This window comes from Ananas comosus, linkage group 21, assembly GCF_001540865.1.
Source record: "Ananas comosus cultivar F153 linkage group 21, ASM154086v1, whole genome shotgun sequence".
NCBI lineage: Eukaryota > Viridiplantae > Streptophyta > Magnoliopsida > Poales > Bromeliaceae > Ananas > Ananas comosus.
Genome location: NC_033641.1, coordinates 4,899,883 through 4,916,154, shown reverse-complemented (window position 1 = coordinate 4,916,154; position 16,272 = coordinate 4,899,883). Strand labels below are relative to the sequence as shown.

Sequence of the window (16,272 nt, the reverse complement as noted above, 5' to 3'; positions counted from 1 at the left end):
ACGTAGCAGTCGATAGAGCTTCCGACCCAGGTTATTTCGGTTTAGTTATTACCCCTATTATTTCTGTTGATGTATAGTTTAGTTGGTTTATGTGATTCAGTATTTCATTACGCTAAAATAAAAGGATTTCTGAATTTTGTAAAATAAAAGATTTTCTACCCCTCGTGGTAGCATTTTTTTAAAAGATAAAAGTTTCCGTGTAGGGAACAGCTTTCAAAAGGTTTTCTGTGATTTTGTATCTTAGTATTTCAAAACCTGTTTCTGTGGTTGGAAACATTTTAACTGATAGGTGTGGATTTATGCATAAATGTGAATCTGTGGTGAATGGTGTATGAATATATATAACGGTTGGTTATTTGTATATTCATTTGTTGTGGTTGTGCCTGGATGACTTCTTGTACTTGTGCGACGCCGTGCAAATACAGGGGAGACTCTGTCCGTGTGAACAGTGGATTTCCTGTATTTGTGGCGGATCTGGCATACTCTGGGGTCAGGTTTTCAAAAAAAAAATTCAGACGCTTTTCCGCTTAGTTTTAAACTGAAAAGGGACCCCGGGGCGTGACATTGCCTACAAAAAAGGCCGTCCAAAGTGCCCCTACCACCAGTGAAGAAGTAGGCCATCCAAAGTGCCCCTATCACTAATGAAGAAGTAGGCCATCCAAAGTGCCCCTCTCACCAACCAAGAAGGCTCGGCCCATTCTCAATTATCGCAAATATCTCACATTCAAGGGGAAGGTCATCATAGCATGGGACAAAAGAAGTGAAGANAAAAAAAAAAAAAAAAAAAAACAAAAGAAGAAGAAGAAGAAGAAAATTCTTATTCTGCAGTAATCATTTCTGCGGACAACATATGCGGACATCCAAACAGACCCTTGACTTCAAATTGTCCCCCAGATTGTACGCAGAATTCCACTTCGGCGCCCCACAGTTCAAAAAATTGCACATCGCCCTCTTGTAGTTTAATTTTTATTTCGTCAATCAAATCTTACAGCAAATAGAGTGACGGAATATAAATTTTTAAAAAACCACAAAATAACAAGTGAAAAATACGCTAGACCGCACTATAGTGAAATATAACTTTTCAAACCACATGAAGATAAAATAAAAATAAGCTAAATCACAAAAAGGCACAGTGCAACTTTCTAAACCACTGGAGGATCAAAGTAAAAAATGGACTTGTACCACAAGGAGCAACTTGAAGCTAAGCCACAATAAAAAGCTAAGAAAGTCTTGACCAAAAAGTATAAGAGAGTCTTGATCAAAAAGTTACATACTAAGAAAGCCATTCCAAAATGGCCAGCAGTTGATAAGCGATCTCAGCTATTATCTCTTATGATGTATGGCATAATACAACCCAAATGACTCTCGGCGGGTTCCGCAATTATTGGGAAACAGGGAAACACAAAAGATCACATTTCAGATCTCACAGGAAATATGAAAATAAAATTAGAGGAAAATGAAAAAAAATAAAATAAAGACTACTAATTACCGCCCCTCTTCAACACAAAAAAAAAAAAGAAGAAAGAAAAGAAAAAAGAAGAAAAAAGAGTAGAGTGCAGGTGAAGAATATATAAGTTAGTCGAGCTTGGCTATGACTGCGTCTGTGACTTCTTGGGTGGTGCTATTACCACCCAAATCTTTCGTCCTGTATTTGCCTTCAGCAATTACACGCTTCACTGCAGTTTCCAGTCGGTCGGCGAATGATGGGAACTGTAAATGCCTCAACATCATGGCAGATGATAGAAGCAGGGCCACAGGGTTGGCTTTCTTCTGCTCCACTATCTTCTCATTCCCTACGTTCCCTGCCGAAGCACCTTGCTCAAATACAGCATGGTCCTGACCCACATTGCCTGGAAAACATAATTAACAAAGACATATGATGAAGTGGATGCATCATATAATATAATCATATGCTACCTAATCGTGCGAATCTTCAAGCCATCAAATTGCTGGTTACTGAAACAAAGTCAAGCACATAGAAGAAGCTTAGCAACCAAAGAATTTGCTGGCCATTTCTAACCATGCCACTTATACCAGTTAATCCTTTGACAGGAATTACAAACAAATTTGGAGATCAATGTTGTTCAATTACAACTGTGATTAGATAAGGTTGAGGTAGTTCAATTGAGTGCAACCTGAATATAGCTCATGTTTTATCAAGCTATTTTTAGCCAATTTTATGACTTGTATCCATGTGACACAGAAGTTTGAGTCTATTGACCATTGCTGAACTGATTTGTGAAAATATTTAGATGACGGTACACTGGATCCCGTTTGATTCTATTGAGTATATGTGGACCAGTTAATTCTTTGAAAAATAAACAAAAATGGGAAATTTCTCCTAATTGTGATGCCATTTTTTTTTTTTTCATCCTTTCTCTCAGCTTCCTGCGGTATTTACTGTATTAAATAGCTAAGCACATTGAGTAACAAGTAGTAAATGTAGACCATTCAATACATAGCCATCTACTTCAACAGCGTGAACAGAAGAACAATAGACGCTTAAAAGAAGAACATAGAAATGCACAAAAACTCTGACATTTGTGGGATGATCAACCCTCCCCTCCTCTCCCCCAGTGACATTCAAAAATCTACAAATAAAATTTTTGATCAGCACATAAATGCGTATTGGTACGCCATTAAAGATAAGGTTGACTTAACCAAAATACCTCATCCCTATATTTTCTGCTGGAGAATAAAACCATTCATTTAGCAGAGGGTGGAAAGGGTATTTAAATAAATAAATATCTATTTCATGTGATGGAAGAAGGTTAAGTTACAAGTGACAAAATTATCAGCATTGTCATCTATAAAATTTTGAATGCCAACGGGGAGAGCGTTATAATGCACAAATGCAGGAGGGGTGTGGGTGCAGATTCAGTGGTGAGGGTGGGCGTGGGGTGTTGCGGTCGGTTCTACCATTTAGCCAAAACGAATGAGGTTCCATGCTGAAATTCACAGTAAGTACCTCCAGGCATGACACCAGTGCCTCCAGCTATACCTGCAGCTGTGTTAGCCACCAGATTGCCATAAAGATTTGGAGTGACCTGCCAATTAATCAGTCTTACATAAATCAGTTAACATGGGCGAACGATCTTGAGCATAAATTATTGCATGGGGCCAACATAACAAATCAAATAACGGCAAAAGACAATAAAAGCAAAATATGTATATGTCAATAAGAACAGAAATGACATGAGTGAAACCCAAAATATTGCTCTTCCGGCAATAATGGTAATATACTACTAATACATTTAATAACAGCAATGCTTTGTGCATATCAAACAGTGACAACTTTCCATTTATACCAGCCCATCTATAATGCCTTCATTTCTAGAAGCAATTTACCAAAAGATTCATTTGCCATAGGCCTCCAGTTACTCCTTCCACTATCTGTTTGACTGTTGCAACTGTTGCGAAGAAAAAAAATCTGGATCATCACGATAAAGACTACTATGCATGCCGTTCATGTTGTTTTCAATAATTCCAAATGCCACACTTCAACAAGATATTCCCCTACATTGTTAAATAAGCAAAAATACGTGATCGAAGCTACTAGTAAGTAACCTCTACCGTGGCTGAAGGTTTCAGCCATTGTGTTATTTTTTATTTTATTCCCCAATTTTTTTCAGTGGAAACTAGTGAAAATCACAAAAATTGCTCACGACAAACCTCAGCAGAGCGAACAAATGCAGAGACAAAATCTAACATCTATAGCCTTGAGCAAAATGGATTATCGCTTGAAAAGAGGAAGACGCAACTACATACTTGCAGACTTAATGTTAGAAATGACTGAATATAGATTATGCCACCAAAACATGCATCAGCAAAGAGCATTTTTCATTTCAGAATGAAGATGCTGTAGAAGACAAAATGATTTGGAAAGTATAAAAGTTGTACTCTCCTTGGTGAAGGTAGGCTACAGTTGTGCGAAAAGATATCATGCAGTTGACTCCAGTCTATTTAGAGGGGGAAGTATTTTCAAACAGCCAAAACTTGACGATCCCTAGTTGTCCCTAGGCAATTATGAGAAAGGGCCATTTTGGTTAGAAATTAAATCAATCCAAACTTCCCCTAGAAAGGAACAGCATACACCTTCAGCTTGGACAAAACAATTTGCGAAAATTCAAGGCCATGCTCTCTTAATTGAGAGAGAGAGAGAGAGAGAGAGAGAGAGAGAGAGAGAGAGTTTACCTAGGAAGATTTTAGGGGCACTCTAAATAAAGAAAGAGTGAATGCCAAATTTCTTAAGCATTCCGAGCCTGAGTTGTACAATCTTGCAGCTGGTGTATGGATATTAAGGTATCTTTACCTTGATTGGTGCATTCATCAATGGTATGAATGTACAAAAACACCCTCAACTATAAGCCAACATTAAATAGGCCTCTATTATTTTTCTTATTGACACTTTTAACTTTATTCTATCAATCAACCTGTCATGTATTAATGTTCTGCACATTTATACATATCTTTTCTGGCTCAGATGACCTAATCTGCATGCACCTTGCAGACTAGATGAGGACAAAAGATATTTATAAAATTATTGACAATGAAAAGAAAATTTAACAAGGGACGCTGTAAACGTAATTTCAAAGAAACCAAATAAAGCAACTATTAAATGAAAGAGAAAAATAATAAACAAAAAGTTTAGAATCTTCTGATGGCATTCTACAAGAAGGAAAAGGAAATAGTGCGGCAGGGATAAATGGGATCCTAAATTTCATATCGACTATACCACACCTCATAACCATATCGAAGCAAGGAACAATATTGTTCGCCAAGTCATCCATCAAACTATATTCCCCTTAACAGAGTATAGAATATCTGACAGTTTCAAATAAAAAGAACGAATAGCAATAAAACTCGAAAGAAGATATCAACCTGCAAAAGAATACTTAGATTCTCAAACATTATGCTAGAAACAAACTTCAAGGTCTACTCTCTAGTCTACATCACTAAGTCGATTCATGGGGTAATCTAGTTTATTTTTCTACTTCTAGGATCTTCCTCTGCATTCTGATTTGCAATTTGCAACTAATGTTTACAACTTCACATAACTAACCCTCGAAATATCTTTCTCCTACATGAAAAGAGATCCATGCAATCCAATGGCAGTTTTCTCAGTTCATTGTTATTCTGAGAATTAACAGGTAGACAATAATAGCAATAAATCAGAAATTGGTATCCACATCTGGCCTTGCAAAGCAAACAACAGATGTGGAAAACCCAGAAGTAGATACCCCTTATTTCACACTAAATGACTCGGTAATAGGAATTGGTGATTAACATGAGTGATATCCGAGATTGTGCTAATAAATCTGCATAGCACTAACAAAGTAGGCACGGAAACATACTATTAACAACAAAGGCAACGATAAGATGATGATAGCTAAGCTGCAACACAAAACTACTCAAAATATCCATGTTGAACAAATAATGTTAGTTAAAAGAGCATGAAACTTAAAAATCATACCATGACATCAAACTGCTCAGGTTTCGAAACAAGTTGCATGCAGCAGTTGTCCACAATTATCTCGTTGTACTTTATGCCAGGATATTTTGTTGCAACCTCACGACAAGATTCTAAGAACAAGCCATCAGCAAGCTTCATAATATTTGCTTTATGAACAGCTGTGACTTTCTTTCTGTTGTTAAGGTAAGCATATTCAAAAGCATATTTTGCAATGCGCTCCGAGCAGAACTTTGTTATCACCTAGCAATGTAGTTTAAGTGAGGAAAAATTTTCAAGAGTAACAAGAAAACTGATGCAGAAGGCACATAGAAAAATTATCTGCTGATCTCTACTAGAACAACAAAATTTGAAATACAGAGTTCCTGTAAGTCAAGACATGGAAAAAATAGACCAATAGTTTAGATAAATTTATACAGTCATGAAATATAGTTCTACATTAGCAACAAGATCAACAATTACTCTGAAAGTACAAAAGCAAATGGATTAATGTCCTATACACTTACATAATGCATCTGTATTGCATGTCAAACATTTATACACTATAGGGAACATGTTGGGTCTTCTAAATGGTATTGAGCAAGGATTTAAGTGTTGTGGCATCGGATCGCAGCAAGCACTTGCCCGCACAGTATCGCACGGAATGATTCCATGCTGTGCCAACATGTGTCATTCACCAAAATACTTGCGTGCCTACACACAGTGGCATGAAATATATATTTTCTTTGGCACCAATAAATTCTAATTGCTTATCATATACACTTTATTGACGTAAATACTTGCTAATTTGAAATAAAAAAAGATTTTAAGCCATGTCATTGGCACAGGGGTTGTACCGTGTCAATATCTTATCGGCATGATATGGCACGGTAGCCATGCGGGGCCATGCCGCTGGGCACATAAACCCTTGTGTTATTGAATAACCTACCTTCTCTTTCAGTATTAGGACGCCTAGATACATATGGTATGGTTGAAGCCTCAAATCTGGCCTATTATTGGCTTTCATATCACACATATTACACCAAAGCAACGTTAGCCCTCTAGCAATAGCCAAAATTTAACCAATTTTCTTCGATGTTTGTGACCAACCTTTTATTCCATTCATGCCTTCTATATCTAGAGTTTCCCTTCGTTATAACAAAGGAACATGCATCCTTCATAATTCAAACATCATGCATCCTCATGCCATTAGTAGTGTAAGCCAAAGTATACCACCGGTATCATAAAACCAAGATTACAAGCATATAAAATGCAAAATGGTCAAGTAGGCTGCCAATTGACCACTTGATTATGCAGCAATGTTGAGGTTCTCACATGGATGACAACAATGAGGCGATGAAGATGGCAATAAATGGTGAAAAAATGCAAGACCACATAAATTAGCTATGGTTTTGGATGTGGTTTGTGGCGGGAATCAACGATCTTGAAATAGGAGCAACATTGAGGGAAGGCATCATGACCTTCTGTTTTTATTCAGTGATTTTGAATCACATCGTTGTAGAACCATGATAGCCATTTAGCAATTGCTAACATGTCACTAAAAATACATGCTTTGATGCAGATTTTCCACATTAACATTTTATTTATTTGTGACATGGATTACAATAAGAGGTGCTATTCATTCACTGTCTCTACTACTACTAACGGCAATATAATATGAAAGTATAAGGTTATCTTGTGGATTGTATCTGCCAGATCAATTGTAAAGGACCCTTGAAACCAACTTGTTGATTGATAAAGAAAAATAGTATAGTAAAGTGTAGCAATACAGTCTACGGATATAAATTGTAGTTCGGATAACAAACTACAGCAAAGTGCGATCTACAAATCTAGCCCAAAAGACAGGCTATCTAATTCATGATGTCCTTCAAATGGGTATCTCATTCTTCATGTATTCTGACAACAGTATTGAGGATATCATGTTCTTGTAAACCTTAGGCCCACTGTCTCCTAGAAAAACATGGTATCTTAGATTGCAATGACATGTTCAAACACATGGCAATCAGGGTACCATTTTATCGCTAGCAGGCTTAAGGAACAACCAACCTTCGTTGCATCTACAAGGCGACCATGTGCCCAAACAAAGGGTCACCTTGACAATTTTAGGAGGAATCATCTGAAACATATTTTAAATTAGGAAGAAGAAATTAAAAAGCTCTTAAAAATGCAGACAGAGGGTGGATTACCAACAAATAATTAGGCGAGATCACTAGAGAATTTAAGCGGTTGTCCATCTCCATGAATACCCATAACAAATCTATATGAAACAGGACATTACTGTCCTCGTTATCATTTAGGTTTCTAAAAGCATAGTTCTTAACTTATGCAAGCAACCTACTCTTAGGCCATGTTTAGTGTGAAGGATTTGAAGCTTGGAATGGGAATCGAAATGAGCGATTCCCATTGTTGGTGTTTGGTTTGTGGTATTAGCATTCCGATCCCCCCGGCGGGGGGGAGGGGTGTTAAGTATTATGTGTTGGCAAGTTTCATGAATTGAGTCGGAGTCTTGAAGAGTTCGGTGCATATTGTCGAAGATCGAAGAATCCAAGGCTTCGAGAACTCAGAAATATCTCATGATATGAATCACGATGCTCAGGTAAGTTTTTGATTCATGATATGGTAATTCATACTTAGTTATAGACATTAGAATCATGAAAATCAAAGATTAGTGGATTAGAAAGTGCTTTGGAACTTTTGAAACCGGAGATTGTGAAATTCTGAAAACTGCAGCTGTTAACCGGTAAAGCATCGAACTGTTAACCGGTACAGCATAGAACTGTTAACCGGTAATGCATTGGACTGTTAACCGGTTATGCAGTATATGGAATTTTCAGTGTCGTCTTTTGGTACCGGTACCAACATGATGCAGTACTGGTACGCAGTGTAAAAATCTGAAATCTTTCTAATCTGACTCTAATTGATTTTAAGGTCTATAAATAAGCAATAGGGGTTCTCTAACATCATAGAAGATCACGAGAATACATGTTTGAGATACCCTAGAGGCCAGGATTTTGTTCTAAACCTATTTTCTACAAAGTAGCCTCTTTTAGGTCAATTCGAAATATTGAAAATTGATATCTACATGTCGAATTGATCTACACTTCGCTTAGAGATTCTTCTCTGGTTTTCATCGATACTCTAAGGGGCTGTTTGGTTTGGAGTAAGTGGAGGGTTGGAACTCGAGTTCGATGAGTTTCGCTGTTTGTTTTGATGTAAGTAAAAAAATTTATGTAACTCAAGTTACAAAGAATCCTCAGTTCACCTACTTTTGACTTCCCCTTTTAAACCTCCGAACTCAACTTACACTGCACCCACTCTCTCTAAAAAAAATCCATTAAATATCAAAACTGAACTCTACTTCCTCCCTAACAAGTTAGGGTTACCTCCAAAACAAACATTCAGAAAATCCCCTTCTCACAACACAGACTCAGAAAATCCCCTTCTCCTCACAACGCAGACGCTCTCAATCTTCCCCATTATTTTCGATAATGTGAGTTATCTCCATCTCCTCTCTTTCCCTCTCATCCCTCTTCTCTTTTTCCTCTCTATCTTCTTCTTCTACATCGTTTGCTTTCTCCTTTGTTGCAATGATGCTCTTTGCAAACTCGTATTTTCCTATTTTGCTTGATTCCATACCATGGAAGAGTAGTGGTGGGGCCTGGTAGTGGTTGTTTTAAGGAGAGGCAAACCGCCGCACGGACATAGCCAAATGGTGCTCAAAAGCGCCGATGGGGGTAATTTCACGGTATCATATGGCCAAGATTTTTTAGATTATATATATTCATTCTTTATCACTGTGTGCGTAATAAAAATTTTTTATATGTAATTTTTAAATATTTTTTGTAGATGCCATATTTTGCTCTGCTCACAATCTTTTTACTATGGTCTAATATTAATGATAATAAGAGAAAATAAATTTTTTAGCAAGTTGGCCTAGAAAAAAGATTGTAATTTTTTAATTAAAATTAAGGTAGCGAAAATTAACATAAAAAATTTATTAGTTTGTAATTAGTTGACAATAATAAACTATGCAATAGGCACTAAGCTCATTCTGAGAATCTTTTTGATGCATGTTTACTTAATTATCAAAGAGTTCATGGTAGATATATATACTATCTAATTTACTTGAGGTTGCCAACATTCACTGCTACTTGATTAACTTTGCTATAACTAGACCTACTAAGATGAATGAATATTGATCTATGCCAGAGCGCTTATATTCTTTGAATCATGTTTTCTGTAGAGGGTTGCGAATGCATCATTTATTAGATGTAATAAATATGAATGTGTCGAAATAGACTCATATGGGATTTGTAGCTAAGCAATTTATGAGTTACTCTATTTGTATTACTTCAAATTTTTGGTAAATTTTATGATATGTGAATAGTCTTGATATTTGCTTTGATGGGTAATACGAGCGAATCAATTTAAACGACGAAAAACCGCCGCTGTGAACTTGCAGCATTTCTATCGTTGTATTTATGTGTTACACTTTTCATGAGAAATATATGACAAAAGTCATTTTGCCCGAGAGCATCTAGGAGTTAGAGATTTGCATAGAAAGGCCACATCATTCATAGAATTTCTTATATGTGCACATGAATTGTGGGATATGTACGTGTGGATATTGGACACTTCTATTAGCCGTGCTGATATAATGAGAGATGTAATTATTACAGGATACCCTTATGTGCACAATTGAGGAACTATGCGATTGTTTTTGCATACAGTGGGACATATACTAAAACAGAATGTAAAGATAGAATTATTCGATTTCAAGGAGGAGACCATTGAGTCGTGATTTTGAGTACTGTCCTAAGAGTATAGTGCATTAAGAATCAATTTGTCCAACAAGCAGGCCTGAAGATCCATCTGAGGATAGCATTGATGCACTATATTTTTCTGTATTTCAAGGTAATCATCTAATGTTGAATTTTTAATACTAAATTTGTGTAATTGATAACTGAGGTATATTATTAATGGTTGTAATATTTACTTAGGATTGTATTGGTTATTGGATGGCCACGCATATGAAGCTAATGCGAAGTGTGGTACAGTTAGAATAGCTGCTCGATTTCGTGGCAGGAAGGTTTACACAAAATGTCATCGGCGGCTGTCAAACGGTGAATTGTCGCACGTTCAACCTTTATGTTCAGCTGGTTGGTGAGGCGATCTGAAATGATGTTCACCGTGAGTACTTAAACATGGCGGCGGGCGCCCCCAAGCTTTTTATTCCGGTTACCTCCCCATCTGGATTGACGGGTTATAGAAGGTGCATAACATATATAGTATAATATATTATGAAAATAAAAAGATAATTTTAATTATAGTTAATTTTTTTTTTCGTTTTCTTATTTTATTTTTTGATAATATATGATAGAGGTGCATTGTCAACTATTGTAATACAATCCGCATAAAGAGAGCACATATTATTTGGTTGATGCTGAGATATACAACTGAGTGTGGGATTGTTTAGCCCATATCAGTTCAGGCATTCTTATATCATTTGAAGGGAGGGCAGATGCAAGGTCGCGTACTCCAAAAATAAGCGAGGAGTTGTCCAATCTACATCAGTGCTCATTAATGTCCAAGAGTTGAAAGAGGGCTTTGCCATTTTGAATCATCTAAAAACTCGATTTTAAAATCGTGTGACCTCGAAACCTTTTTTTCTTTTCTAACAGGCTAGAATAGTTTGAGTTGTTTGCTGTTTGATTATTTAAATTACTCCTCACTGTATAGACCTCATGAACTGAATTTTCAATTGCGTAGGATTAAACATTTTAGTGAAAGGATGGTTTGTTAATTATATTCACAACATGATCAAAAGAGAGCAATCGGGAAGGATGAGTCGACGAATGCGGATATGAAGGAGCTGCCGTTGGATTAATATTGCATGGAGGACATGGGAGGTAATATAGTCGAGCGCACTCGTACATTCAATCTAGGCGAATGTTTTGTTTTCGCCCTGTTTTATACTCTTTTTTTTTTTTGCTTATCGTTTTCGTGTATTGTTTTTCCTAGCCTTATCAACTGGATTATATGACAGAAGGACAAGTTTGTGCTAAATGATAAGTTTAGAATTATATTTGTTTCTTATATGTGAATGTAACTATTTTTAATTAAATAAAGACAAGCTATTGCTTATAATATATTTGACTTCTATTTTATTGTAAGTGTCCAATCTGTGATTCTACGTATTTATGATGTCACAATCCTTTAAATTTAAAAAAAAAAATACACATGAGTAGAGGATGTCCTATGTTCTCATCAGCACCCACAAGAGGAAGCTTCTAAAAAGCAGAAAGTTCAAAGAAAGAGCACAAGTTTAAGTAAAAAGGTACACCAATAAAGATGGAGTACTCGTCATAGATGGACTTTTTATTTCATTTCTAGTGAAGCAAGCCAAGTCAGCTTGCACAGTAGACAAAGGTTTTCAAGAAAACGGCTTAGTCCGGCGGCTTCAACGGTTATGCAAAAGTTCAAACACTACTTTTGATCGCTGAGAATGTGAGAAACAATATGAGAACCTCCGAGCCAAATATGCAGAAATTAAGAAGTGCAAAGAGCATTAGTGGAGCTGGGATGGAATGAGGAGCTCAAGAGTCATATATTGGAGGTCCAACATTATGTACCTATGTGGAGGTAACATGTTTTAAAACTATTATTAAATATTAGTTGTTTAGAATTAGTTAATCTATATGTAATTTCTCTCAATTTATAATGTGGGCGATCCAAAAAGCCAGCAGATGTGTGACAAACAATAACATTATGATGCCTTAAAGATTCATTTGGTGATTATCAAGCCACAGAGCAATTCCTGACCATCAATATTTTATTTTTTTTTTTCGACAACTTATTAATGATCCTGCTGATGGAGTAAGTTTGAAGCAAGAGAATGAGAATGACACCAGATGCATATGCGTATGAAGGGAGAGGCTTGGGGCAAGATGGGGATGCTTTTACCCCAACAAATAATAACGATGCTATACCTTCTTCGGGGAAAAGTCGTGGAAAAAGGCCTCGTGAGGCCAATAATGAGCATTTCGACGATCTTATAGCAACTGTAAAAGAGGTTGCTGTAGCTATCAAAACAAGTGCTACTGCCCACTGGAGTGATAATTTGTGGCCTAAGATTGTCGAGGCTGGAGGCTACTCAAGTGAGGTTTACGATGCAGCTTACTCTTTTCTTTATGACGATGAAAAGCAAGGAAGGTTATTTATGTCAAAGCCAACTGAGTCGCGTCGTGCATGGCTTGATCGTTTTGTGGCAGATAATTTTTCAAGATTTACAGATTATCTTTAGTTGTTTAAACTAACTTTCTTACATATTTTGATAGATAGATAACTTTTTGGCTATATTTTGGTGGACACATAGGATTACTAGTATGATGACATTTTGCTGTAGGAAAAAAGATAAGCCTTATATAGATATGTTAGCTTTAAAGTAAACTAAAGTATGTACTTGACTACTGCTATTAATGTGCTTTAACTTCTAATGAATGATGATTGTTAAAAATTGGATGTTTCATATGTTTGGAGTTGTTTCTATTTTGTTTGATATTGTTCTTATCCAACTATATGTAATCTAAGATATGTAATTTTGTTTTATTTTGTTAAACAAATATAAATACAATTTTGTTTTGTTTAACATCCAATATATATCCTTTAGATCACATGTTGTTTAAACTGCTCAAAATTTTGTTACTAAATGCTAAAATCATCAAAATTTCACCAAAAAAAAATTATCTTGAATAAAGTGATTAAATTAAATTTAAAGTAATGAAACAATAAATAATGGTAGTAAAAAAAATAAAAATAAAAACAGTAATGGGAGATTTAATTATTCAATAGGTTTGGATTTTGTGGGGTAAGCTCACCACTATATTTGAGAAGGTAGTGGGATCTATCTACTTACGTCAAAACAAACAATGGAACTCTAAAAATTAGTTACACTAACATCAAGTTGCATCAAAACAAACAAAAGAAGTGGGTGAACTTAACTTTCAGAAGTTTGAGTTACATCAAAACAAACAACAAAAAAATAACTACACTTCAGGGTAACTCAAACACTACTACACTGGAGTTACATTGGATCTAGAGATTCATCAAACCAAACGTCCCCTAAGCGAAGGATCACCATAATCGTGATGTTCTTCATGTACGGGGTCGTGGATTCGGCGTGATCGAAGGCGGTTCGTGGATTCGGATCCTGTGCTCGTGGATTCGAGTGGCGTTCGTGGATTCGGACGTGAGCGAGGCGTTCGTAAATTCGAACGTGAGGGCGTGGACAACCCGGAGGATTGCGCGAGTTTCATAGGAGGTTAAGAGAGGTCGAGTCCGTGGAGCCGGTAATCACCTTGTAATCTTTACTCTTAGTGAATTATTTTTTCGCGTGTTGGTCCCGTAGATTTTTTACTCCAAGTTGGAGTTTTCCCACGTAAATCTCGGTGTGCTTTTTATTTTCCGCATTTATTTTTATTGCATCAAGATTTGTGGTTTTTTGGCCATTACACCTATTCACCCCCCTCTAGGTGTTTGATACAATCTAGATAGATCCTAGGGCTCCTCGTAACTTACAGGGAAGGTGTTGGGGAGGGGAAGCGGGGTGTGGGATTGAATCCCTTCAAAACAGCTCCGACCATGGAGGTGGGAGTCAACTTTGACTCTCGGAGAGATTGAGAAAAGAGCTCTTTTTTTTTTCATTAACAATTATTTAAATTCAAATATACATATAAATTTAAATTTAAATTAAATTATAATAATTTCAAATTTAAATTTAAAATACAAATTCAAAATTCATTAATTTTCTAAACTAAAAAGTTAAATTTTAATATAAGTTTGACGTTTGAATTTAGAGATAGTTTCATCAAATATGATCTTGAACTAAAATTTGAATTGCAAATTTAAATTTTAAGTGTAAATTACGAGTTCAAATTTGAATTTAAATTTTGATTACGAATTTAGAAAGCAGATTAAGTTTTCCTCAACTACATAATAATAATAATAATAATAATAATAATAATAATAAGGTCGATTCTGATTCCCAATCGTGTTGTGTGAACCAAACAAATGAAGAGATTCATTCAACATTCCGTTTTCCGTTGCTAATAAGGTATCGACGACGCAGATGAATTTCGGAAATGACGGCATAAGAAATTTGAAGCCAAGGGTATACCTTAAGGCTCTCCACGACGCCCGGGACGACCTCGTGCTCGAGACCCGAGTACTCCCCCTCGGTGTTCTCCCTGATCACGACGATGTCGACGTTCTCGTGGCGCGTGGGCAGGCCGGGGAGGTTGAAGCAGTTGACGAGCGAGGCGTAGAGATCGAGCTCCTTGCGAAGCTGGACGTTGAGGGAGCTGACGCCGCCGCCGACGGGGGTAATGAGGCCGCCCTTGAGGCAGACCTTGTTGCGGCGGATCGACTCGACGACCTCCGCAGGGACGGAGGTCATGTCGCCGTGGACCTCGTAGGTCTCGAAGTACACGGGCGCGTGCATCGCCTCCATCACCTGCCGGACGGCGCCCGTCACCAGGGGGCCGATGCCGTCGCCCGGGATCAGCGTCACCGGCCGCGGCGCGCCGTCGCCGGGCCGAGGCATGTAGGTCACGGATCGGCGGCCCCCGTCCAGCCCTAATAAACTAGCAGCAGCAGCTGGATGAGTAGAGGCGGCGGAGGAGTCGCGGAGGAGCAGGTTTCGGAGAAGGGGCAGGGATCGCCTCGCCATTCTAGGGCTCCGCAGCGCCGATCGAAGAAGGGGCAGCTTCTAGAGCAGGGTTTCAAGGAAAGGGCATGCACGTGAAACGAAGGAAGGAAGGAAAAGGAGGAGATCGAGCTAGTAGTAGGCCGTGCCGCGTGCGCGAGGGAGAGAGAGAGAGAGAGCCGGGGTGAAAGAGACGGAAGGAAAGAAAAAGGAGACGGATGAAATGATGGAGATGCCCCAGGCGCTGACTGACTACTTATGGTGAGATTTGAGGGGCGTGAGTGTCTTTCCGCTCTATGCAATACTACTCCCGGTGACGGTAACGGCCTGACGGGCCAAGGGCGATCGGCTTCTAATTTCTTCTGGAAAGGGCGTCCAGTAGAGCGGGTGGAACTTTCGGCCGAAAGATGCTGAGATTTGAGATTGACCTGTGTTCCCAAATTTCTCCAAACTCATCAATTATATGTTATTAGTGAAGGCCCCGCGCTTCGCTGCGAAAAATTTACGCAATTTTTAAAATTTTTTAAATAAATTATTCAACATTATTTGCTAAAGTTGGTTATAAAAATTAAGTAAAACTAAAATAAATAATTAAATATTTAAAATTTAAAATTTTTTATTATCCAAAATTTAAATGTAAATTTAGAATATAAAATGTTCAAGCTTAAAATTTAAATTTTAACANTTCAATTCTATATCCATAACTTCTTATTTGATTTATACTCCCGGCAACTCTAGAGGAAAAATCTTTTATATTTTCATTATCTTTCATGGCTAAATTATCAAACTCACACCATAATAATTGAAGCTTAATAGTGATGATTTTCTCGGAGCCTTGGAACTCTTTTTTTAAACTTTTCCAACCTTCTTTTGATTTAGTTGCAACAAAAATTCTAGGAAATATAGTTTTTACTTACCCCCTGTTGGATGAAAATTGGAGCTTTTGCATCCTTTTTCTTGTTCTCCTTATGTTCATCTTGCTTTGCTTGAGTCCATGTTGCAAATGCTTCTTGATTTGGTAGTTCTTCGTAGCCTCCTTCTACCAAATCCTTACCTAATTAAGGTATTAAAAGAAGTCAGTATACAATAAGCAACATAT

The 16,272-nt window shown here is 37.2% G+C and overlaps 1 protein-coding gene across 2 annotated transcripts; it reads right to left on the bottom strand.

Moving 5' to 3' along the window:
• Positions 1,221–15,592, bottom strand: LOC109726567 (isocitrate dehydrogenase [NAD] regulatory subunit 1, mitochondrial). Of its 2 annotated transcripts, XM_020256222.1 has the most exons (4): positions 14,646–15,592; positions 5,474–5,713; positions 2,969–3,047; positions 1,221–1,850 (listed from the first exon to the last, which is right to left on the bottom strand). In XM_020256222.1, exons 1-4 carry the CDS (start codon positions 15,195–15,197, stop codon positions 1,576–1,578), a joined length of 1,146 nt encoding a protein of 381 aa, XP_020111811.1. In that variant the 5' UTR covers positions 15,198–15,592; the 3' UTR covers positions 1,221–1,575. The 2 variants fall into 2 exon arrangements, with proteins under 2 accessions (XP_020111811.1, XP_020111812.1); XM_020256223.1 differs by lacking the exon at positions 5,474–5,713.

Bases quoted from the DNA above. Each gene is read 5' to 3' on its own strand.
- LOC109726567 (XM_020256222.1), bottom strand. From the start codon at position 15,197: ATGGCGAGGCGATCCCTGCCCCTTCTCCGAAACCTGCTCCTCCGCGAC. The intron at 5,714-14,645 runs GTATACCCTTGG...CTACATTGCTAG, and splicing joins GCGTCGTGGAGAGCCTTAAG to GTGATAACAAAGTTCTGCTC. The intron at 1,851-2,968 runs GTACTTACTGTG...TATGTTTTCCAG, and splicing joins CACTGGTGTCATGCCTGGAG to GCAATGTGGGTCAGGACCAT.